Source organism: Cryptotermes secundus, unplaced genomic scaffold, assembly GCF_002891405.2.
Source record: "Cryptotermes secundus unplaced genomic scaffold, Csec_1.0 scaffold2763, whole genome shotgun sequence".
Taxonomy (NCBI): domain Eukaryota; kingdom Metazoa; phylum Arthropoda; class Insecta; order Blattodea; family Kalotermitidae; genus Cryptotermes; species Cryptotermes secundus.
Genome location: NW_019727147.1, coordinates 90,192 through 104,648, shown reverse-complemented (window position 1 = coordinate 104,648; position 14,457 = coordinate 90,192). Strand labels below are relative to the sequence as shown.

General features: G+C 40.2%; 1 protein-coding gene across 1 annotated transcript; it reads left to right on the top strand.

Annotated features, from left to right (window-relative positions):
• The first annotated feature begins 3,571 nt into the window (after positions 1-3,571).
• LOC111864570 lies at positions 3,572-13,851 on the top strand. The gene is made up of 4 exons (XM_023851921.1): positions 3,572-3,640; positions 5,631-5,690; positions 11,311-11,334; positions 13,675-13,851. The coding sequence occupies exons 1-4, from the start codon at positions 3,572-3,574 to the stop codon at positions 13,849-13,851; spliced, it is 330 nt and encodes a 109-aa protein (XP_023707689.1).
• The last annotated feature ends 606 nt before the right edge of the window (positions 13,852-14,457 follow it).

The following is a 14,457-nucleotide window of genomic DNA, read 5'->3' as shown; positions in this document are numbered from 1 at the left end:
CCACAGCCTTGGTACTATACTCACCGTTATTAATTTATAGTCACATTATTAATAATTATATTATACATTTTACATATATACAATCCTGCCTTATATATAGGACCTAATTTGTATATATCTCCTATAAGTTTACTTAATAATGGTTATAATTTTAACAATTAAGACTGCATTTGTATTCATCGTTTCTGGTTTTAAGTCCCCGTATTTCTGGCACATTACATTTTTCAAAAATATCTCAAAATTTATTATGTTTGTGGTTTGTACATAGCCGTAGTTACACTGACATGGGTTGTCCAGTGATTGAGGTTACCTGTTCTAAGAGACCCAATAAAGTAGATGTCTCCTCACTCGCCTCAGGACGGAAATAGACCCGGTTTCCGAAACATTATATTCTTTGTAAGATTTGAGGTTTTCACGGCGGTGACTATGAAGAAAGCAGTCTTCTGGGATGTGGCACCGTGTAGATGTGGTGTTAACCGACGTTTCGGAGGAACCGGTACCGGTTCTCAAGGTCTCTTCACTTGCGGATTTCTTATTTGTCCTTCTACCCTGAAGATGGAGGCATTACGTTCCTCCGAAACGTCGGTTAACACCACATCTACACGGTGCCACATCCCAGAAGACTGCTTTATTCATTATATTCTATAGTTTTTAGAAAACCGGATGATGGACAAAGTCCGAAACCCCAGAATTCTATACACCGCTCGTCACATCAAAACTCACCCGTTGTGGTTCGGTCTGTTCCCTCATTTGAAAGAGGAGTATGAGATACTGAATCACCAGACCAGCAACTGTACACAGTACAGACAAGTTCATGGGGAATGTACCGCAGACAGTGAATTCTATTTTATTATTCACAAGCTGAACAGAAAAGGACTCCAGCTGAGTTAATGCATCTTCCTCTGTACAGTGCTCAAGTAGCATCTCCTGAACACTGTTCATGCATCTCTGACATTCATCGCTGGCCCACTGGCACGAGAGAGCGACGACAAATATTCTCATCAGTGTTAATACATTCCATAGAATGAATGTGATATTCTTGATGGTAGAATGTGGCGTGTTATCCGATGCACTAGGAAACATGAATAAAACAGCCACATGATACAGATTTATACTAACACTTACAATGAACAGTAACCAGCTCAGTAACAGTGTACATCCATTAACAGAGTTAACTAAACAACATATTTCATATACTGAACTATAATGTTCTCTGAATGTAAGGATTACACTGGCAAATCCAAATTTATTGCGACTGGAGATCTCTGGAGCCATGACTGTCTCGAAGCTTCTCGGCGTGAAAGCAATTCGGGCTCCAGTCACGTGGTTCGACGTAATTTCTGAAACACGATTGCTATACCGGATAATAGGTTTCGTCGGTATTTTCAAATCCCCATTGCTAAAATAATCCATAATGGAAACAGATATAAACTTCTCATTCATTGCCTTCAGTCTATGTTTCAGTATCATTACAAGATTTAAATACTGCAGGTCATTAATCTGCCACGTCACGTGGGCCAACGCAACGACCACTCCAGCGAATACGTCATCCCCCACCCAGCATTCCGCAAAGTACAGCGGAAATGAGTAGAAGAGAGAGCAAATTACAGCCACTCCAAGAAACCTGGTCCTTTGCCTGTAGTCCTTGGAGTTCGGCTCGAACAGAAACTTATCGACTCTCGACAACATCCTGACGATCCGTCTCATTTCGGTACGCTTTCTACTGAACGCGAAAAATACGGACAGAAGACCCGTAGCCTGGATTAGTGGAAAATGTATGACATTCACCAACAAGTCCGAAAGTGAAGTTGGCGGATTCGCGAAATTTAGAACTATTCTATATACAATACCTGCAATATGAACTGTGAATAGCGCTACGGCCCAAATACATCTTTTACAATTCGAATTCCAAGAAATGTCGACGCTTTCGTCAGAATTCACAGACTTTCTTACAAAAGAATATGGCGCCAGTCCAACCAACTGGGCTACACTGTGTACAGGATTAAATGCATTCTTAATATTCGTCATAACATCTCTTCTCTTGCACATCCTGTCATTATATTCCTAAACTTCAATTACATGGAGGGGAACACTCTCAGGATTCCCTTGCTAAACCCACAGCCGGTTACTATAGCAACTGTGCTCAAGTCTATATTCATATGTCCTTTTGTCGCAGATTTCAGCAGAAAGAGAGGATTCACTTTCTTCAAATTCAGAGAGGAACTTGGAGAGCAAGAAAACTGCGCTGTCGGATTCGTAAGAAGACACACTCGACGTCACTCACAGGGCTGCAGAGTAGGCACTGCGCTTCAGAAGTTCCTTACAGACAATAAGGCATTATTCTGACAAGTACCTTCATACTTCTGTGAAGCACGAAGTCCAAATATCCTACTGCAAGTTCTTCCTTCGAACCAGCACAGGAAGGCCAAGAAATGTCTTCCAGGGAACTTGTGTGACACTCGTTGAGAATTCAACTGGAAATCTCCTCATTGGTTACGTTAACTTCTTCTGCATTCCTTTCCAGTCCTATTTGTTATCGAATGATTCGTCGAGGCCGATGTTTCAAGCCATCTCCCACGAATAACGCGCAAAAATCGTCAATCATAACCTCTCTTATCACATCGATTTAAAAATATAAGATTATCACTCGTTCGTGGCCTATTACGAGTATATAACTTGCAATCACGAAACGTGTTAGCGCTAGACAATTATTTGCTATGGTGACCCGAAATTTCGTAATGACGACGATAAACTTGACGCTTACAGTACTCCTTTACATGTAGAGAAAGCTACGAATTCTCGTGACATGAATAATCTCTCTACAGCAAATGCGACTACAATAGATCTTGATGTTGATGGTTGACTCAATATACGGCAATAAAACCAGAGCACAAATAATGAAAAATTATATTAAATGTCATGTTATTCAGGTCAATCGTACGTTATTATTGTGTAAACATACGTGATACCTGCCCACAATGGAGTACGCGTACATGACACGACGTATAACATATCAGTAGACATTCGTTCAATGTAACAGTGTAACAAAGAGAAATGTAGCTACGATTAACCTACAACTGTACAGCGCGTCATCTGAAGCTTCAGCTGTGGCGTTGGTCCGCTCATGTGCAAGGCAGCCAGCTCATGGTATGCTACAGTGTTGTCAAGTTTCATTCTTCTCAAACAGTGTTTCAGTAATCGAAGTGAATAAAATTAAATTCATAATTCTCATAAATATAATAAATAACAACAATATTATTTATATTAACATGTGATTTACTTATTTTCATAAAAAATAATTTAATTTACTTTCAACTATTTTTGTCAGGTTCGATTCAGAGAGTACTGAGTCTCAAAAATGTTAATATCATGAGTGGCATAAGTGATAAATGTAGCCAAAAAAAAAGTGATAAAATAAAAAGTATACTCCCACATTAAAATTTAAAATCTTATTATTTACATCAGTGCTGGATTTATTTAAGATATGCAAAGTGCAGCTATTAGTTAAATTGGAATTTAAACTACTTTTGTCTAACACTGTAACTCGTATATACCCTTAAAGTTGCTCTGAATGACAACGACAGTTCATTTCAATCTGAATGTACTCCACAAGTCGTGCATTCAAGTCTGCTCGCTGGCAGCTCCAAGATTTATGTGCCATCATTACTCACGACACGGGCAGGGGAAAGCAGCGCTACGCTTAGGTGGAGGGAAAGAGTTTAGTCTGCTTCACCAGAACACGACTACCAGCAAGGAAGTCACTTCAAGCAATTACAACATTCCATTAAAATCGTTGTTATTTTCAAGTATGCGGAAGAAACAGGATTCGAGAACAAGCGTGAGGGACGCGTTTAAGGCTGTGCATTCTTTATCACGATTGGTTGGGCTTGCGCCGTACGCCTTCGTCACAGATCAACAGAACAAAGGTGAAAAAATAGAAATATCCTGGTGCAGAAACGTTAAAATTGTTACTTGGTCACTGTCACTGCTAACTGTAGAATTTCTGGGGTTAGTATATGTCATTGTATCAAACTTCACCCAAAATCCAGATTCGCTTTCTTATTTCGTGGCTAAAATATTACAATTCCCACTAATTTGTGCTACCGGTTTGGTGGCACTTGCTCTATCAGTCTCCATTAACCGGAAGAAAATCATGAAGGTAGCAGAAAAGTTATCGATTGTGGACGAGTGTATTTTCCAAAACAAGGAAACTGTAACCAAGAAGCATAATATAAAATTCTTTATCATAATGATGATTACTGTAGCATATCACCTCGTGCTGCACACTGTTAACATGTACACCAAACCGAGAGGCAACTTCAACTGTTACTACGGCGTTTCGATATATCTGTGTGACTTTACATGGGCTGTAAATGACTTGCAATATGTAAACATTGTGGAAATCCTTACGCAAAGACTGATAATGTTGAATAAAGAAATTGATAGGATTTTCGTCTCTCAGCCCCATAGTAACTCCACATGGAAGAGACTACGAACCTGCAGCAAAGAAGAATTTTGTTTCTTGGATTTAAAGAAGGGATTCCATACTACAAGTCGCCGTGTTTTTTTGAACTCAAGAGGACCAACCGACTTCCGTTCAAACACTTCCGGTCTCGCTTCTGGAGTTTCAGGGCGGATCATGGATTTCAGAATTTGTTACAAAAATTTGTACCACGTATGTCGTTTGATTAATTCAATGTATGGGCCCACACTGCTGATGGGCTTCATGACATACACAATGTGTCTCATTCTGGACGTATATAACGTGTGTTGCATGCTGATTGCACAGTTCAAGGGAGATCAACAGCATTCGAAGCCAAGAGTTGTGACGGCTCTACTGTGGATACTTTCGAGCTGCATAAAAGTGTTGTCTAGCGTGTCCGCGAGTTGCAAGGCCAACAGTGAGTTCAAGGAGACGATCAGTAAAATTCGGAAACTGACTTTACCTTCTGGTTTGAAGCCTGAAATACAGGATCAGCTGGAATTATTTTCGATTCAACTTTCAAACAACAGAATAGAATTCACGGCTTGTGGGTTTCTCAGCATCGACTTCAAGCTCGTGACAAGTTTAGTGAGCACAGTTACAACCTACATCATCGTCCTCCTCCAGGCTACAAAATAATATATGGAAATATATTCTGACGTGCAGACCCATTGCCAAGTAACACTTTTATAAACTGCCGTCAGTAAAACAGCAATTGATATGGAACAGTTCTGTGGACACACTGTTTCTACGGCAACGAGAGAACACACAATAATTGAAGAGACGTTTCCTCTGAGGTCCGTGTCGGTGCTATATAACGAAAATTTGAACATTCAGAGAAGTCAGCCGGGGCTGAACACATCGTCGACTTGGGACACCGCATTCAATTTTACAATACCTCCATCCTCGCCTCTAATACCCAATACATGGATCGTATCGTTAAAGAGCCCATTGAGATCGAGCTCCATCCCAACAACATGAAGAGAAAGGTGAGTTTTTGTCTCAGCAAGTCATGGAAGCCTCTCATCTGCTCCCTCAAGAAACCTCCTGAACATGATGACAGATCTACAATGCTATGTAGGTCAATGCAGGTTCGGCAGTTTAGCCCCGAAACTCCGAAGCTATTAGGCCAATGCTCGCTAGGTAGCCCTGGCGCCCCCCCCCCAACAACGATCCTATACCTACTATGGCCCACCTTCTTCTACCTGCTTGCCCATTTCTAGATCCTACCCCCTCCCATCTCTATTGATTTCCCATGTGGCCCCCTTTCCCTCCCTCCATCCCTGTTATTATATGTTGGGTGTTTTCGACTGGTGACTCAGTCTGCAGCCACCAGCTCAAGTTGGTTTCTCGTTGGTGGATTTTTCTATCCTGAAGACGGAGGAGATACGTTCCTCCGAAACGTCGATTCACACAAGATCTACACGGCGCCACATCCCAGAAGACGACATTCTTCATAATCACAGTTGTGAAAGCCTCAGATCTTACAGAAATCAACAGTGTTAAGCGAATATCAAAACCATGTAAGCTTCTTCTCATTTCTGTATTATTTCCCAAATTTCTCGACAGATATCTTCACTTGGCATACAGCTGAAGAGATGTCAGAATTACTGAGAATTCAACTCCTCAAGAGAGTGGTTTATGAGCAATCTTCTTTAAAATTCAACGCATAACTACGCTTCTCACTTCTGCTGTCATGCATGTTCACTGAAGGATGCCAATTTATCGATGACTTTAACAAAAATCTAAACTTCCACATCTCCATGTGAATGGATAAGTCAAATATTTTTGTTTGTGTAGTGAAACAATTTAAAATATTAAATTTCGAATTCAGTAAAACGAATTATGAAGTAACACACGTCTTCAATATAAAAGTAAAAAAAGAAAAGAATATGCCACTTGACGCCGTGTAGTCCCACAGAAATTCGCCGACTTTACAATGGAATATGGCATCTCTATCTTCAGGGTTGAAAAGCATCACAAGCAAATGACTAATATTAGGAAGGAAGTAGGCAGAACTATACCTCCACTCCCCCATACTTATTTATGACATGGTGTTTAATTAATCACATGAAGACTCTGATCTTTATAAATTAAAAATAGTAGCCATGTGATAATTAACAATCTTAAAAAAGTATATTCATGGATCCGACATATTGGGAGTTCAATTTGTTTCATAAACCAGGAAGAAGAAACGTCATGAAAACTTATTCAAATTTCACTGCATAAATAAAATATCTGTGGTTATTTTTGTAAGTCACATAACACTAAATTTAAAAGAATTATAAATTACAGAGAGATTGGGTTTTCGGATTTATCCAGCTTCCTGGTTTTAAGATAACTAAGAAAAACACGACGTTTCGGAAACTGGATCTTTTTCCGTCCTCTGTTGAGGGAAACGCCTATTCTGTTGGGTCCCTTAGAAAGAGCTAGCCTTAATCGCTGGACGAAGATAACTAAGAAAAAACACGACGTTTCGGAAACTGGATGTGTTTCCGTCCTCATGTGAGGGAAAACACCTATTCTAGGTCCAGCGATTGAGGCTAGCTCTTTCTAAGGGACCCAACAGAATAGGTGTTTTCCCTCACCTGAGGACGGAAACAGATCCAGTTTCCGAAACGTCCTGTTTTTTCTTAGTTATCTTAAAAACCAGGACGATGGTTAAAGTCCGAAAACCCAATATCTCTGTGTGTTATACACCATCGTCCGAATCCTATAGTAATAAGAAATTAATTTATTAACATCATATGAGTGGGTTCCGTCCAGTTCCAGCTCAGCCCAGTTCACACTTCGCAGAGCTGATGTCTATAGTTTCATTACGCGCGTTTATCTGTGTCCAAATGGCTCCAATCCTCAGTCACGTTCCTCTCCTCTTTACTTCTCCGATAAGAGAACAAAGTTAGCACCGTTGCAGAGAAATTATTTGCAACTCTTGCGGAACTGGAACCTGTGCGTTACAAAGACACAAACAGGGGATGGGAATTATAGTCTTGTAATTAATAATATATAAGATGACAAAATAATTTCAAGGTGAGCTGTAGGATTGTTTCGGAACAAAAGTATGGGGCACAATGTTTGTTTACTTTTAAACATAGAGGCCTCCGCGTTGCCACTGTTGACTTGCTGTTGTGAGGAAATGGAACATAGATTCCTGCAAAATACGACGATATTCAGTGGAGAAAGAAAATTCAATTATTATATACGTTTCTTATCACAGTCGCGTGGATTTGAATGTGCTTTATTTAAATTCAAATCACACTAAAGACAGTCTGACAGAAACAGACTTAAATATGCATCATTATATATTCATGTATAAATACAAACAATACTCAAACACAAGTGTTACTACAGAAAAAGTGTCATATATTGCATTCAATATATAATAATATAACAACACAAAACAGATACATTTAATCATTACTGCATGTTACATAACTATTGTGATCTAATGTAATAATTATGGATAAATTATATTCGTAAATGTATTTTTGTTCGGTAACTTCCTACCAATTGCCCGCTTAAAATTAAAAGGTGACAATTTTGCACTTCCAGTCTCTGACCAGGGTTTTCACACAGAAGACTCTTTTATTTAAAAAAAAACTATCTCTCTGTGTAGCCCAACAGAAGTCCACCGACGTTTCGGAAGACTGTACTGTAGGCAGCAACTAGCAAGGAGCCGTTACGCAGACCAAACTAGCAGCATCTTATATTATGCAGGAGGTAACCTAGAGAGAACCTCCGAAACGTCGATGGACTTCAAGGCACCGTACCTCAGCAGATATTGCTCTCCAGAGTCTTCGTCGCCGTGAGGACTTCAAATTCAGCCCTTCTCCTGATTATTATAAATTGCGGCCTCTCAGAGGTACTCCCAAACCACGACTCCACCTAACGTCCTCTCAAATGTAGAGGCTGCAATATCGACAGAACCACAGACACCTCTCACAAACCCTTACTGTTGCAATGTTCTGGTATGCTCTTAAATGTTTGCAACGATTCATTTTCACTAATAAAAAGGGCCATGGTCGATTTTAACCATGTTTTATTATATAGAACACGTATACAGCAGACATGCGCCCATGGGCGTCCGCTGCAAACCAACTCGCTGACAACAAGACATAGAAACGTGTTAATTAAACTGAACTAACACAATAGTGTATGTTATAGTGGATGCCACGAACGCACAAAACAGGGACATATCTACAGTGAAGAACCAGAAGGCGGTAAATTCAATGCGATTATTCGATACCTGATCCGAAAACAATTTCAGCTGTTTAAGTGAATCTTTCTGCAGTGTATGTTGCAGCAGGGCCTTCTGAATTTTGTCAATTAACTTATTTGATTCCAAGTTAACAAGATGGCAGGATGCGGTCATGTAAAATACAGTGGAAATGTATATAAAGAGCCAGCACAATTTAGTTGCAAGGCTTTTAAACTTGTAAAAAAAAGTCAGCGTAGGAAAATACGAACTCTTTAAAATAAAATGAACATCCGTTATTGAGAATGTCGCATTACGGACAAATTCTAGCAAAACCGGAATCCCGTAAATGCAATTGACCAAGGCGCATGTGTCGTAAACACAATTATAAATGTGCCTACAAAATATGATGTCATGTATCGAAATGGCTTCCCGCCGTTTCCGATGCAAGGTGCCTAACCCGATGTGACACGGAGCAACACGGTTGTTGAATTTAGCATTTGCTGCTGGCATATTTCTTGAAATGGAACATTTTATGAGAGGTTGTCCAGAATTAAGCATTACATTACAAAACACTGCGCTTTCGTCCAGATTTTCCGCGATTATTCCCGTCAGTTCCCTTAAGGCAGACTTGATACAGGAAACAAACATGCAGAACTGCGCAACTATCATGAAATTCACTAAATGCGCAAGACGCAAGTTCGCACCAAATGCATACATAAAGTAAGTCCCTCCCATTATCAAGATATCGCAACACAAAAACACGAGGAGAACGAAAAACAGCATCACCAACACAACACTGGAATATCCATCAAATTTCTTAACCTCACTGCGATAACTCCACTTCCTCTTAACTATAGCCTTGTTAATAGAGAATATTTCTTCTAGCAGTTTTGATATCGTAACCCTGTTCGTGGTCCAGTGTGTGAATATTGACACAGAAGCAGATAGATACGTCATTGGGTTGCACACAACATTGTGTACCATTTGACCAGCGTCGTGTGCATCTAACATAATGCAGTCTGTGACAGAATGCACTAGCCCAAACAGCATCGCACTGAACAGTATCACAGGACAAATATAACTTGTGATTCTTGGGCAGGGTTTAATTTCCACACATTCTTCTACACTTTCTGAACCCGTGATTCTAACTGGAGATACACCAAATATTTTCGACAAAAAGAAAACAGGTTTAATTTTATTTAAAATATTATTACACAATGGTACTTCCCGCATACTGATGTAAAGATGCATATGTTTATATCAATTTTATTTTTATTAAATCCCACAGAATTCTAATAAAATGATGTATTTAAATACGCAATATTCCGATGACCAATGCGGATCTTCAGAAATGGTTTCGTGAAGAGAATCATCGGTTAGTTAGGCGTATTCAAAATGCTAGTCGCGGTGCACGTAACACACACACACACACACACACACAGTCATGTGGACCTGCCTAGTTACATATTCATAATTGTAGAGTATCTATCCCAAGTATGATCTAAGTACACTAGATGAATTCCGCGTAATATTAACTTGATTACTAAAGTCTTTGTGTAGCGTTTGACGTCAATGTTGAAAGCCACAAATAATATATAAATAAATTGCCATCAAAATTATTAAGTTCTCTCTTCCGTATGAGAAAACTTGTATAAGACCGTTGTAAAGTCAACAGACAAGTCTCTTCGTCTGTTTATTTTGTGATCGATATGAAGGACTTCGGTAAAACTCATTATGAAGGACATGCCTTAACTAAGGCACTCATCATGAAAATGTGAAGTCTTTATTTCTGGCTTGAGATCTAAGTATCAGGCGTGTACCTATTGAAGGCCGTTCGAAATAAATAAGCGATGTTATCATAAGTTAAAATTCATAACTTTTACTTACGCCCTTTTTGCCGAGCGCCAAAGATACGAACCGTTGTGTTACTTCACGAATTCGATACATCATTACAACAACATACGTTCAAGGACGGAGGAATTATGTGTTATGGCGTTCGAAAATCCGTTGCTATGCAACAAGTTCACAAAACACCTGCATACACGTGCCGCCTATATTACCATAAACTGGTGATTTCGGCACGCTCCATGGTAACTGCAACACTGATGGTGTTCACCTGGTTCTAGACACCGTGCGGATCTTACTGCTGCGAACCCTCAGATCTCGTGCGCCGGGCCGTGTCTCGCGGAATTATGCAAATCAATGGTGCCCAATATTATTTATCTCAGGATCCACATCTTTGTGGCTACACATCTTCGAGGACCCACCAAAACTATTAAAAATACTTACAAGGAAGTTAAACAATTTAAGAACATAATTACTAATGCACATTAATTTTTCTGTGGTACTGTACGTTTCCGATACTGTGCCCCCTCAGATGCCAGTTTATGTGCGTGATGATAACATCAACATTTTCGGTGCCCCCCGCATGAGATCGTCAGTCCCCTTGGGGGTTCGCGACTCCTATTTTCGAAAGCGCTGCTGTAAATAATATCATTTTCTTGTAACAGAAAGTAACACCCCACAAATTTTAGGTAGGTCTACTTTATTTTGAAAAGGAACATTTCCTAAATCAATTTAAATCACAGAGAATGTCTTATTTAAGTAACATGTAATTAACTCATTGCAGATCACGGTGGCCCAGCCATCTAAGGTATACATTGACTTCGCTCCCGCAGAAGCTGGGATCATAGGTTCGAAACCCACACAAGGCATGGATGTTTGGTGTGTGTATGCGTTTATTCTGTGTTTGTGTTGTCCTGTGTGTAGGCAGCGGCCCTGCGACGGACTGATCACCCATCCAATGAGTCCTACTGTCTGTAAAATTGATCTAGGAAACTGATAAATCAGCTCTATGCTCCAAAGTGGGAGCGAAGCGGAAGCTAACAAACTGATTTATTATTGCGTCAATTTAACGTAGCTAATGCTTAAAATTCCGTTCCTACCTCACAGAAACAAATTATGCCCTTATTAAAAAAAGTCAAATCGATTAATTCTCTCTTGGGAAAAACATGTTTCTTTCTAACAATAAGAATAAAAGTAAAGGCAAAGCTATCCGTGTAACAGGCCGTGGAGGCCCATAGGGTTGTCAGACATCGAGGCTCTAAATTTTCTAGACAATCGGCTCACAGATAGCGGTGAGGTTGTCAGCCTTTCGAGCCGGCCGCCTTTTACCTCCAGGAAGAGTCCTGGTACTCATTTCTATTAGAGGCTGAGTCGACCCCAGGGCCATAGTGCGGATGGAAGGATTGTGTCAACTGAAAAATCCAATGACCTCATTATGAATCGAAACCGTGACCTTCCGGTTCGTAGTATAGTACCTCAACCAACTACGCTACTGCGTGCTCCATACAGTAATAATACGGAAGATAAATACAGCCTGAAGTCGACATGCAGACACTTTTATTAATCATACAGAAGGCGATGTGTGTTGTACAGGCTGCGCCTACAGTGTCAGCATCACGCATTTCAGTTGGTGATGCAATACGTTGAATGATCAGTGTTTCTGCACAGTTGCTGCACTGAACCGTGAATTTTTCATGCAATGTAAGCCATTAAATTATTATAAAATAACATGTATCTAGTATTCGATATAAACAAACATTTTTAATGGGACAGTAATTTATATAGGATACTATATTCCGACCAGCTCACTACTAATTTAAGTAATGTATTTATAATATTTATTCCGTGTTACATGCCATTAGCGGAACAGTGAATACTAAGACACAGAGAGAGACATACTCTTACAGTGGAGTGGAGAGCATCGCGCCGCGCACACACACACACATTTACAGAGGAAGAATTCTCATAATCCTGTTCTGTTTTAACTGTGAACTAAATCCTTCAAAGTAACATTAAAATGAGTGAAAGTCGTGTCCATATTGCTAACTTCATGCATGAAATTAAGCCTGTTTATTACATGGCTAAGATAATGGGTCTGGCACCATTTTCGCTTAAGATTAATCCGGCGACAAACGAAGAAATTATAGATATCAAATTTACATCCAATTTCGGAGCATTTGCAGCAAGCGGCGTAACATTCAGTGTCTTGTTGGCTGGCTTCGCGTATTGCACACTTCGAATCGAATTCTCCTTCCTCAAGGATCCCAGTGACACTCTGTGTAACGCTATATCCGTTCCTGTAAACTTCATCGGAGCTTTCATTCTGGTGATCATGGCTGTAACTGTGAACAGGTACAAGACAGAAGAGCTTTTGAGAAAACTCTCATTGATAGATGCAAATTTATGTCGTTTTCAGGGAAGATGCGAGTACCAGAGGAACAAGAAAAGTGTGCAAATGTACTTGCCAATAATGGCTTTCGCCCTTTTCTTTGCGTGTTACGATTCCTACGTATGGAGTAAAAGTGTTGGCTTCGTGTTCTGCATAATGAAACGCTATGCCCATATAATTACATTAACTGCAATAATGCAATACTGCAAAATGGTACAGATGATTACAAGCAGACTGTCAGATATGCATGAAGTTCTGTCCTCAACCGTATCTAACAGACTGTCACAAACTGGCGTGTCCTGTGTCCTGAGCCCCGAAGGACCCAGTGGTAGCAAGAAGGCCTGCAATGTGGCTTCCAGAATAATGCAGGTAGCAAGTGTCGACATCCTAAATAGCCCAGTGACAACAGACCTAAAAGAGACACCTTTCACTGAAACGCACACGATTCTGAGCCTTAGGAGGATTTATAACCATATATATGAATGTACGAGAATCCTTAATTTCATATTTGGCTTGCCAATATTGCTAGACATATTTCGTACTGTTACGTCACTAACTTCAGGTTCTTATTCCGTTGTGAGACTGTTCAGCGAACCTGTAGAAGCAGTGACCACTTTAAACTTTGCTGATTTCGTCATATCTCGCGTAACGTGGATGCTTATTTTCTTAGGAACCATGATATCTCTGACTGTACTCTGCGGAAGGGCGGCTTCTGTGACCAGAGATATATCACACAGAGTTCAGACATTTCTGGTGCAGAGCCATCTGGACAGCGAAGCAGTAGAACAACTCTTGCTCTTTTCTCAACAAATATCTACCGACGGAATAGCCTTCACGGCGGCAGGATTCTTCGTCATAGACTTGTCACTGCTTTGCACGGTTCTGACTTCGGCCGTTACGTATGTAATAATCTTAATTCAGTTTAAATCTCACTGAATCCTGTGTTTGATTGGGCAGTACAAGTTTGTCCATGGGACGGTTCCTGCTGCTCAGGATCCTGGATCTACCCGCTTGCAGCGCCAAGGAGAAACAGCGGCGCTGGAGAGAAACAATTGCAGCTCACGTCTCGGACAAGACTTGGTAGGATGCTGAATCGCTGGGGGTCACACCATCTCTACACTTGAAACTCTAGACGGTGACAAAGTCAGAATATCTTACAGCGTGTCAAGAATTCCGCTAATTGAAAATCTTTTCCATGAAAGCCTTAGATAGGAATTTATTGAATTACTTCCTGAAGATGGTTATTATAGAATTTGTTATATTAATTTATTGATTGTATTGATTTATTGCCGAAATAAGACTTTTTACACATTGTAACATGTTGAGACGTTTCTGGGAAACGGCTGGTAAACACGTTCCCGCTGCAACGGATACGCATGCAACAACAGAGGTAGTGTCTGAAAGGGTGCTTTCTACTCGGTCAGCACAAAGGGGTTATAAAGTGGAAAATTGGAGCAAGAATGATTTAATTGGATGAGGGTTGCCTTTTAGAGAGGATTTGAGTCCGGAAGCAGAGGAATAGCCATTGTCAGAAGCCGTTAC